This window comes from Aulonocara stuartgranti (genome assembly GCF_965226115.1).
Source record: "Aulonocara stuartgranti genome assembly, chromosome: 7".
Classification (NCBI taxonomy): Eukaryota; Metazoa; Chordata; class Actinopteri; order Cichliformes; family Cichlidae; genus Aulonocara; species Aulonocara stuartgranti.
Window position 1 is genome coordinate 5,538,558 of NC_138945.1, and position 11,609 is coordinate 5,550,166.

Below are 11,609 nucleotides of genomic sequence, written 5' to 3' on the forward strand. Positions count from 1 at the left end.
AATCGTATTGGGGGCATCTCATTTTCATCTGGGGGGAGTTTTTCTGTTTCCATGCCAACCACATGGAGCTAGGCATCGAAGCTCAGAGAGAAGGGGTATGTGTGTATGTGCGAGTATGTGTGTGTCTACGTGTGTGTGTGTGGAGGTATATTTCCCTTCAGGTGTTTTGGTCTTAAATTGCTTCCCTCTCAATCTACCACTGTTGCACTCCAGATGACAGTTCACAGCATTACTGTGTGTGTGTGTCTCTGTGTCCTGAAAGAAGCTTTTAGGTGTGAGGTCTATATTTAATGCCATGCTGCACAGTCCTTATATACAGGGAGTGGAGAATTATTAGCCAAGTTGTATTTTTGAGGAATAATTTTATTATTGAACAACAACCATGTTCTCAATGAACCCAAAAAACTCATTAATATCAAAGCTGAATGTTTTTGGAAGTAGTTTTTAGTTTGTTTTTAGTTTTAGCTATTTTAGGGGGATATCTGTGTGTGCAGGTGACTATTACTGTGCATAATTATTAGGCAACTTAACAAAAAACAAATATATACCCATTTCAATTATTTATTTTTACCAGTGAAACCAATATAACATCTCCACATTCACAAATATACATTTCTGACATTCAAAAACAAAACAAAAACAAATCAGCGACCAATATAGCCACCTTTCTTTGCAAGGACACTCAAAAGCCTGCCATCCATGGATTCTGTCAGTGTTTTGATCTGTTCACCATCAACATTGCGTGCAGCAGCAACCACAGCCTCCCAGACACTGTTCAGAGAGGTGTACTGTTTTCCCTCCTTGTAAATCTCACATTTGATGATGGACCACAGGTTCTCAATGGGGTTCAGATCAGGTGAACAAGGTGGCCATGTCATTAGTTTTTCTTCTTTTATACCCTTTCTTGCCAGCCACGCTGTGGAGTACTTGGACGCGTGTGATGGAGCATTGTTCTGCATGAAAATCATGTTTTTCTTGAAGGATGCAGACTTCTTCCTGTACCACTGCTTGAAGAAGGTGTCTTCCAGAAACTGGCAGTAGGACTGGGAGTTGAGCTTGACTCCATCCTCAACCCGAAAAGGCCCCACAAGCTCATCTTTGATGATACCAGCCCAAACCAGTACTCCACCTCCACCTTGCTGGTGTCTGAGTGGGACTGGAGCTCTCTGCCCTTTACCAATCCAGCCACGGGCCCATCCATCTGGCCCATCAAGATTCACTCTCATTTCATCAGTCCATAAAACCTTAGAAAAACCAGTCTTGAGATATTTCTTGGCCCAGTCTTGACGTTTCAGCTTGTGTGTCTTGTTCAGTGGTGGTCGTCTTTCAGCCTTTCTTACCTTGGCCATGTCTCTGAGTATTGCACACCTTGTGCTTTTGGGCACTCCAGTGATGTTGCAGCTCTGAAATATGGCCAAACTGGTGGCAAGTGGCATCTTGGCAGCTGCACGCTTGACTTTTCTCAGTTCATGGGCAGTTATTTTGCGCCTTGGTTTTTCCACACGCTTCTTGCGACCCTGTTGACTATTTTGAATGAAACGCTTGATTGTTCGATGATCACGCTTCAGAAGCTTTGCAATTTTGAGACTGCTGCATCCCTCTGCAAGATATCTCACTATTTTTGACTTTTCTGAGCCTGCCAAAGGAAAGGACGTTGCCTAATAATTATGCACACCTGATATAGGGTGTTGATGTCATTAGACCACACCCCTTCTCATTACAGAGATGCACATCACCTAATATGCTTAATTGGTAGTAGGCTTTCGAGCCTATACAGCTTGGAGTAAGGCAACATGCATGAAGAGGATGATGTGGACAAAATACTCATTTGCCTACTAATTCTGCACTCCCTGTAAAAAAGTCTCCAACATCCACATTTACACATCACATATTTCTTCATTATTATTCATTCATTCCTTCAAACTGACTGAAAATCTGACTTTGAAGCCAGACATATTTTTTTTCTTGTTTCCTTAAAGCTCACGATGGACTACTTAAAAACTTTCACTTTTTATCTTTGGCACTCATGGTGATTATTAAGTGTGTTTGGTTTCACTGCTTTTTGAGAGCCTTAAGATTTTTATTATTGTTAGGTTGAGGTTTTGAATTAATTCAATTATAATTTGAGTAATTTTAAGCATTTATTCTTGTTGTAGTTAAGCTCTAGTTATAGGTTTGTTTGTTTTTTAGACTTTTGGATGCGGATTTAGATGGTTTACAGTTCTGGTGCTGTCTTTGAATTCAGTCCCTGTGTTTTCCCTTCACTGTCTCGTCTTTCTGTATTTTTTCCCTTGTCCTCCCTCCAGAGTCTCTTTGTCTCGGTCTTTTGTTCGACTTTGTATTCAGTAATATGTCTTTTGGATTGTTTCCTGTTTGCCTTGATAGTGTATTATGGGATTTACTTCCTATTTACTCTGTTCTCTTGATTACTTTCACATGTTTCTTGTCCCCTTCCTTATTGATATTTGTAGTTTTGTGTAATATCCCTGTATACTGTTGTGTACTCAGACTCCTACATGCAGCTACTAGAGTCAGGTTAACTGGCTATTTCAAATTGCCCATAGGTGTGAATGTGAGTATAAATGGTGCTCTCCATTAGCCTTGTAACAGATTGCCGACCTGCCCAGTGTGTGTGCCCCGCTTCTCACTCTATAGCAGCTGGGACAGGCTCCAGTTCCTCTACGACCCTAAAGTGGGTAAGCAGAAGAAGATAGATGGACTTTATGTCTTTCATATACATTCAAACTACCGTCACAGTGGTTTGAGTGTTGTAACAGCCACTATGGTGTGGTGTCCCTTTAAGACACCCAAGTCGAGGGTTGATGGTGTCATCAGTGTGTGCCACTGGTCTCTCTGCTCTCTCTCTCTGTGATGGTGTGGACATGTGCTTGCACGCTAGTACATGAGGAGGGACGGATTTTATGTTTTACCTCTCCAGACACCTTTGTTTGCAACGTTATGGGTTGTACGAACACTGTGCGCTATGTTTGTTAAGCTGCAGCCGTTCAACCGGGCTTATATGGTTGATGAAGAGAAGGTATATTAAAGAACACACTGTGGAATCCCCAACGCCAGCGTGAGTGTGTATTCTTTTGGCTACCCTGCTAGGTGTTTTGCCGCCTCCTCTCAACCACTAAACGCAACCCGACGTTACAAAATGGCGCCCGAACATCTTCTCTTGGACCTCAGTATGCAGTATCTTCGAGCAGTTGATGATTGGTACATAAAAAGGTACGACGCGGCAAAGTGGCTGTCCGCCATGTTTCGCGGGAACGGACCAGGCTGGCCTGGACGAGGACGTCGGGAGGATCAAAGGGTCGCGGCGGTGCATTTCCATGGCAGCGGCTGGAGCTGCCGCAGCGTGGTTTGTGGACTGTGGCGCCGTTCTCTGTTTGGCCTCTTCGTCGTGGCTCCATTGGATGCGCGTGGACCTGCGTTTCCTGGGCGTGGGTTCGATGCAGCTTTGCCATAGTTCCTGAATTTGAATTTTTTTTTCTTATGTATTTCGTATTGGTTACTGTTGTAACATGACTGTTGTTTGGGTTTTCTACAGTACTTTCTGGTACTGTTTTCACATATTATGCTGTCTGTTGCAAGTTTGTGAAGTAGAAGAAATGCAATGAAAGAAAAAGGGAATTTCATTCTGCAATTGTCCTGGCTATCCTAAGTTTATTTTCTTTCTTTAACATTTGTTTAAATGGACATTCACCATGTGGGACACTGTCATGTATGCCAGTTTGTCAATATTGCACTGTACATTTCCCTGTTTTGGTTTTAACTTCTTATCCTGCTGACCATGTATGGAGGCTGGTTAAGTGGACTGTACCAATGCTGTACAGGTGTGTAACAATTCCTCCACGACCTGCTTACTACCTAAAGTAGCTATGTGTGGTGAAAGGGGGTAGCGGGAGGAGGGTCACCTGGGTCCGGCTGAGGGCAGCCTTTGTTTAACCCGGGGGGAATATGTAACAGCCACTATGGTGTGGTGTCCCTTTAAGACACCCAAGTCGAGGGTTGATGGTGTCATCAGTGTGTGCCACTGGTCTCTCTGCTCTCTCTCTCTGTGATGGTGTGGACATGTGCTTGCACGCTAGTACATGAGGAGGGATGGATTTTATGTTTTACCTCTCCAGACACCTTTGTTTGCAACGTTATGGGTTGTACGAACACTGTGCGCTATGTTTGTTAAGCTGCAGCCGTTCAACCGGGCTTATATGGTTGATGAAGAGAAGGTATATTAAAGAACACACTGTGGAATCCCCAACGCCAGCGTGAGTGTGTATTCTTTTGGCTACCCTGCTAGGTGTTTTGCCGCCTCCTCTCAACCACTAAACGCAACCCGACGTTACAGTGTGTATGAAATATTTGCCAGATTTACTACTACTCATGTTTGTAACATATTTTGCTGTCAGTTTGGGCTCTTTTGCCATTAGTCAAGTTAATTTATTCATAAGCAAATTTAAAAACAACAGAGGAAGACCAAAGTGCGGAACACACTGAAAAAAAAGGATGACAAGACACAAAAACAAAGAAAAGTGGGGGAAAAAAAGCTTTAGAGTGTTAAAGTAACCAAAGAATTATTCCAGAGTGTTCTAGCTTAAAAGACAGGTCTTCCTGTCGTGTCCGATTTGGACTCAATGCAGAACTCATAAAATAGGTTTCATGTACAGGAAGGAACAGGAAAACAAACGCCAAATCAGACAAACGTAAGAATTCATAAGAGACAATTCCACTAACTGTTTGCAATTCAACAATCAACAATCAAATCCTCCACCTTAGGTAGAGAGCAGCCGAGTCATCCCAGGTGTGGGAGCTGAAGAGCGAGAAAAAAGGAGGACCCGCCTCTGAAACACAAGGCGTGGTTAACTTGCACACACTCAAACACCATACACACACTGACAGGGAGAGGGGGATAGAAAGATAGTTTAATAATAAAATAAAACAACTGCCTTCTCATCCCAGTCAGTACTCTAAGTGTTGACTTCTTGGCATCACTACAGCACCAATAAGGGCATCACCAAAGTCAATATAATTTATTTACTCAGAGCATCCACATAAATCAATTTAACTGATTTCTGACAGATACCAACACTTTGGCATTTTTAAAAGCCTTACTTTGGTTTGATTCAGTTTTATAGCTACCTGTTCTAGTTTGAAAGCCTTCGACAGATGTCAGGTTCACATTGTGTGGTAGTCACTGCTGGCCTTAACCGCCCAGTCCATGTTGGATTGATAACATTCAAAACTGGTGCCTTGACTTAGCTTTTAAAAATTGGTTTCAGGATTCCTTAGCAAGAGTGTTAGCTTGTAACAGCTTTCCCAAGATATTTTTTATCCATCAGTTTGGCTGTTTTCACAATCAGAGAGCTGAGTGCAGCAGAATAAAGTGAATTTATTAAAAGAAAACTGTATGAAGCTGAAAGCCAGAATCTGATGAATCGTAATAACCTACTTTTCAGCAGTTAGACTGCTTCAAATTGTCAGACAAACACTTTCTCTTTCAGCATTAAATGATGTACTCTGGCAAAATCGCAGAGATTGATGGAATGTGAAAATGCCTTATCAAAGCAATCAGTCCAGCTACGTGTAGGGAATTCTGACTGTAGTAACAGTGCAGTGTGGTAGTAAAACCACGCCTCAGGTGGCAGTGTGCATCTCTGGGAGAAGAAGCGAGAGGCATGAACAGCTTGTAACCCCTACATCATAAATCCCACCTCCTCACCATTCTGTGTGCATACATGGAAAGGAGGAGGTGAGAAGAGCAACAGCAAGACCCTCAGCCCCAAATAGAGCAGGCATCAGTGGCAGCAGACGGCTTAAGTGGAGGTGGTGCAAAGTGGCCCACAGATGCACAGCAGTTTCAGCTTCAGATTAGACATTAGTCAGTGTGGGATAACATTTCACCTAACTAATGCAATCCTCAGTATTTTGTGAAAGCCTTACATTAGTGAAAACCTGTAACTGTCACAATCTTTTATACTAAACTGCATATTTCTAGCAGACTTACTCACAGGACATCTGACCTTTTTGTTACTATTTTCATCTGCAGCAAAAGCCCTTATATATGTGTGCAACATTACAGTAAACTGTTATAGATATCATCATTTCATGTTTCATGAGTTTTGCTCAAATCCCATCATATTTTTTATTCTTGCACTCTTCTAATGTTGCATGATTTACAGTTGGAAATAATCTTGTTATTGGGCTTTGGTGCTGCCCTTCAGTTTACTGATGATCTGAAACAAGTGTTTACAGCTTCCTACGGGGAATACGTTGGTTGTCCTACGTCCCCGTAGACAGAAATATGATTGTAACCCATGTGAAGTCAGGAAAGTGTTTACTGAGATTACAGAGAAAGAAAACCATTTCTTCATAGACTTCTAAATAACTGCCCATGGCAACTGTTTTCAGTGTAAAACATCTGATGATATGAATTGACTGGACTGATGAGCTGTGGAAACACAGTAGCCAGCTGGTGATGGTGTTTGCTAAGGTGATAATGTCAGACGCTGTGTTTTCACTGTATTCCATTTTCCACAAATGGTCAAAATGATCCATAACTCAAGATTTTAGTATTTAAATCACATGTGTGACAATCCACAGCCTTTAATCACACCCTACGTCTCAGTTGGAAAGAGCCACTCCTGCACTCCGTCGTTTGTCAATGTCAGCCGTCATCTTGGGACCTTCTAAAAGCCAAAACATCAACTGAAATAGGAATCCCCTTATTTACACCCCTTTACCTAGTTTTAATGCTTATGTTATTTAGCATTAATGCTGTTCACTTCTTTGTTTATAGCCTCACTTGCCCTTCTGGTGATACAGAGAGAAAGTCTTTTCCTTGTCTTTCAGAAATAAACCATCTTCTTACTTGGAGACAGAAATAAGGATTAAAAGAATACATCCGTCTCAGACAGTTTCTCCTGTCCAGTTTGAGAATATCAGGAGAAACACAGAAAAGCAGAAGGTAAAATACAACACTGTCAGTTTCCTTGTCTTTTTGGCTTTGCGTGCCATAAGAAAGTCTCTACACATTGAATGAGCATGAGGCAATAAGAATGACAAGGTCCTAAGCTAAGGTCAGAGGTCGCTGTAGTAGTGTCAAGGCGAGTGGAGGTCAGCCCGTCTGAGAAGACCCCATAAATCTTACAGGGCTGGTATGCAAACAACTTTAATCACTGAACACGAGACCTGTTTGTTGGATCAACGGGTTCAACAGCAGACTTCAGAGTAAAGCCAATATTTATGAATTAACATGTTTGCTTTGCATGATGGTTAAACACAAAAGGCTCTGCAGGTAAATCTAAAACCAATGATTTGGCTTTGTTGTCTCTGTGTGGATTTATAAATAAGACACATTTACTTCTTCTCTCACGTTTTAGTTATGAATGCTTGAGCTGCTTGGCATAACTAGTGATGCCGTCATTCCCGTTTTTACTCGTTCAAAAAGAGGTCAAACAATTGTCAGTATATCCACCGGGGATGATCACATTTCACGAGAGATGATTTTTTCTGCACTTTGTGAAGCGTTGCAATAAGACACTTGTTGTTTTTTGTTTAATTTACAGTAAGGAACAGCTCTCAGATTACAGTAGGTGTAGTGTGAAATATCAGTTTAATGCTGGCAAATTTAGCTGCCAGTACTTTACTGTAATTCGACAGCGTGTCATGACATAGACATCCCCGGCTCCTCCACATTTAGAAAACTCATACCTTTGTGCTTACCTAATATGCAGCGTATGTGCCCGTAATAAGGCCTAGACTTCTTCTTTCAAGTATAAGCTATTTGGTCCCGTGGCTCAATTACCCTTGGGACACCTGTGACTGAAAACTAACCCAGACGTCTAAATGACAGAGCTGCACTGAGTGAGACAGGGAAGGGATGAATTAGGATTATTCAGATTTTGTAAAGATAAAAAAAAACGATATTGCTTTTTGTCTAATATAGTTTAAAACATTTACCTTCTGAATGCTGCAAAACTGTTATCAAAGCTTATGGGAGGTATGCCTGAGAGCCAAGAGAAGCAATAAATAAGGTTAAGGAAATACATAGTACAGTTACATGTTCCAGTCAGAGTCTGACGCTTTACAAAGAGAGAAATGATCATTTTGATTGTAATAAGAGTATTTTTTTTAAATGTCTTCATACAGTACAAAGGGAACAACAAGCATCCAGCAAGTAATGCAACTTTTAGACATCATTAAACAATGCAACAATAAATGGAACTGGGCTATTTGGTTTAAACTAACAGGACAACTCAAAAAATATATATTATACATATTTGTATATTATAATATAGTTTAAAAGATAAACTAATGTAAAAGAAGAGAAATGTGTAGTGTGTTCATTCTTGTGTTACAGCAGTTGAAAAGCTCAAGAGAAATTGTTTTACTCAAAACAAAAGTGCATATTTAAGAAGTAAAAATACAATAAAGGAGCTCTTATTAAAAAGCCAAATATTCCAAGTAAAACAACTGTAAAGTAAACAATACTAAAAAAAAATTAAATGTATTAAACAAAACAAGCACAGCAAATATCAGACAACATTATAGTGGTTCAGTATTAACACTGTAAAGTGGAAACAATGAAAAACTAATCAAGCTACAAATTGACCCGTTTACTTATAAGTGTCAAAAAGTAGACCAGGGAATAAAAGCTTGCGTCTTTGAGGTGTTTGTCTTTTTCTTGCCACACTTCTGTTCAGTTTGTGAAAACAGCTCTATCGTGTGTTTCTTCATATTTCTTCATGTAAACCCTGAGTGTCTGGATGATACTGAGACCATGAACTCTATGAGGGACGAGGTGTCCTTTTCCATCCATCCATCCATCCATTCGCTTCCGCTTATCCTTTTCAGGGTCGCGGGGGGCGCTGGAGCCTATCCCAGCTGTCATAGGGCGAGAGGCAGGGTACACCCTGGACAGGTCGCCAGTCTGTCGCAGGGCGTCCTTTTCCTTTAATAGGAAATAAATAAATAAAATGAATGTTTATTCATGTTGGTATGCTGGATGATACAATAGTTCAACAACAGTGCAAAAATTCCGTATTCATTCAGTGTTATTAATATTGCACCAACCTACTATGGCAGTCACCTCGAGGCACAGCTGACATCCCATCTTTTTCTGTGACACTTGATCTTGATTAAGACAACGAAAGGTAACAGGCTCATCTTTTAAGCACTGTAACTAAAGTAACATCTGCATTTAGATCAATGGGAAATACATCAGTTTTGGCTGATAGAGAAATTTAATGAGTGTGAAGCTCATAGGATACAAGCAACTCCTTTGATACTGGGAAATCAAGCTCCTGAGATTTGCCATTGCAGAACCACTTTTTAGTTGTTGTTTTTGTTTGTTTGTTTGTTTTGTTTTTTTTAAGAATGGTTAGGATTTGTTATGCTGTTGGGGGGTGGGGGGGCATTTTGCTGGCATGGTTCAGATGCACATGTCCCCTTAGAGGGAACAGGACACTACAAATCAATACACAGATTTTCTGAACTATTGCCTTTCTCCTGTAATGCAACATTTTTATGGTTTGGATGGTATATAAATGGTCAGTCACCAGTTCTTAACACTGATCACCTACAGGGTGTTACAGAGCACTCCGTAACACATAATCAAAATGCTGAATAAGGGAAAATCTTTTAGAGGATCTTAGATACTTAAAGCAGCAGGTTTATGGTTCACTGATGGTGTTATTGTACGCGATCACCAAGAAATCTGTATGAAAATGAAAATGATGTTTTGTTTTGTTTTTTAATAAAAATCGCCACTATTTAAATGTTTTTTAACTTAATAAAAAAGAAAAATGTGTAACTCTCCATGTATGCTTGCCAGTCATGGTGAAGACGGTGACGGCAGTGGCATCACCCAGCCATGCACCTCCTGAACTACTGCTTACTCTTTGATTCAGGATGTTTCCTCTGACGTCAACTTGGTGCAAAAGCTCTTTTTTTGGGAGACAAACTCATTAAGATAATGTTAATTCTTGGGTAAGAAGTCGGCGTAACCAGGGCGACTCCCTATAAGTCAATGAGGGTCATAAACCCATCCAAATGTTGCTGCTATTGTTGTGAGGCGCACGGGAGTCAGACAAAAAAGGTCACTTCAGATGTGAACTAATAGATCTGGATGGCTCACAGAAATAAAGAAAAAACAAAAGAGAAGCATGCTAAATTGAGAATGTGGAGAGAAGTTTGAACTGAAGCTTGGGAATGTGTAGTTTTGGACCCTGAAACAAGACCCTCTGTGTAGTCCCACTACCATCATCTTATTACAATAAGTAACTTCATAACACCATTCTGTGCCAGTTAGAAAAACTGCACTGTCACAGTCACATAGATAAAATGTCTCCAGGCGCAAAATCCCTGTGCATAAAAGTAGTTAATGGATCTGCAATATACCAACAATGCATTCATTCTGACAAAAGTTTGTGCGTGTAAAATAAGTGTGTGTGGGTATTTGGGGTCAAAAGCATTTATTTGCTCTCGTATGACAAAAGTGAAAGCCTGGAGTTCAGAGGCGGTGTTGTCATTCCTCTTCTGCCCCCTCCACGAGCTAGAGGTGTGACATCAACAGCAATAATGAAGGCAGCTCATCAATGGCAGGAGCCCGAGGATATAAAAAGGAACTTGGGGAGTCCTGGTCTAATCATAACTGATAGGAGCGGACCACCAAAGCAGGCTGACTCACTTTACAACACAGGTAAGTTCATCTTGGGCTATACTTGGGCTAAAACGGAGGCCCACTAAGGCTTGAATCTAATTGAAGTTATTAGTTGTGTAAGCTTTATTGTAATATATTAGCATTTTTATACATTAATAAAATTAATATATGTTGAGATAAAGGATGCAGTGGTTTCAAGGTAGATTAAATTTAAAAATAAATTGACACTTTTAAGACTAAAGGTCAAATATTTTTTTCATTTCAGGCAGTTTTAAAAAAAATATTGAAGTTTTGTTCTTTTTGTATTTTTTGTTTTTAACAGGTAATCAAAATGGGAAAAACTGACTATAAGATTCTACTTATTTCACTCTGCCTTTTACACTTCTCCGTTCACTGTCAAGGACGACCACTAAGGTAATCCTCACAGACCATTTAAGATGATTTTTTTTTCACCATAACAAGTTCATCACTATTAGATCCTAGCTATATCACATATCTGTGCACAGTAAAAGGACAGTGAGTGAGGTCCAGTTCATGCACAACCTCGGAGAGCACAAGCAGGTGCAGGAGCGCCGGGAGTGGCTACAGATGAGACTCCGGGGTATCCACACGGCAGGGGCCCGGAACAGCAGTCGGGAGACGGCGAGCCGGAGGAGGAGAAGGTGGCCGCTGCGTCTGGAGGAGCTGGACGAGCTGAGCGATCTGACTTCTGATGAGATCCAGCACGCTTTGAACGTTTTGGACGAGCTCCTCAAGTCAGAATGAGTTTAGATTTTTTTTTAATTGTTATTATTATATGACCGCAGCAACATTTCCAGAACCTTCACGGTGCAAAACTTGAGGCTACTTTGTAGATTCATGTTTCTTTTATAAGTGTTAGCCTGCCTTTACTGTCAGTGTGCATTTTTACTCTATTTATTTAGACTGATTTTATTTATTAAACTGA

General features: G+C 40.6%; 1 protein-coding gene across 1 annotated transcript; it reads left to right on the forward strand.

Moving 5' to 3' along the window:
- Positions 1-10,538: 10,538 nt before the first annotated feature.
- On the forward strand, positions 10,539-11,607 carry LOC309710522 (parathyroid hormone-like). Its single transcript, XM_082540065.1, has 3 exons — positions 10,539-10,702; positions 10,986-11,077; positions 11,170-11,607. The coding sequence occupies exons 2-3, from the start codon at positions 10,995-10,997 to the stop codon at positions 11,426-11,428; spliced, it is 342 nt and encodes a 113-aa protein (XP_082396191.1). The 5' UTR covers positions 10,539-10,702; positions 10,986-10,994; the 3' UTR covers positions 11,429-11,607.
- The last annotated feature ends 2 nt before the right edge of the window (positions 11,608-11,609 follow it).

Bases quoted from the DNA above. Each gene is read 5' to 3' on its own strand.
- LOC309710522 (XM_082540065.1), top strand. From the start codon at position 10,995: ATGGGAAAAACTGACTATAAGATTCTACTTATTTCACTCTGCCTTTTA. The intron at 11,078-11,169 runs GTAATCCTCACA...ATCTGTGCACAG, and splicing joins TGTCAAGGACGACCACTAAG to TAAAAGGACAGTGAGTGAGG.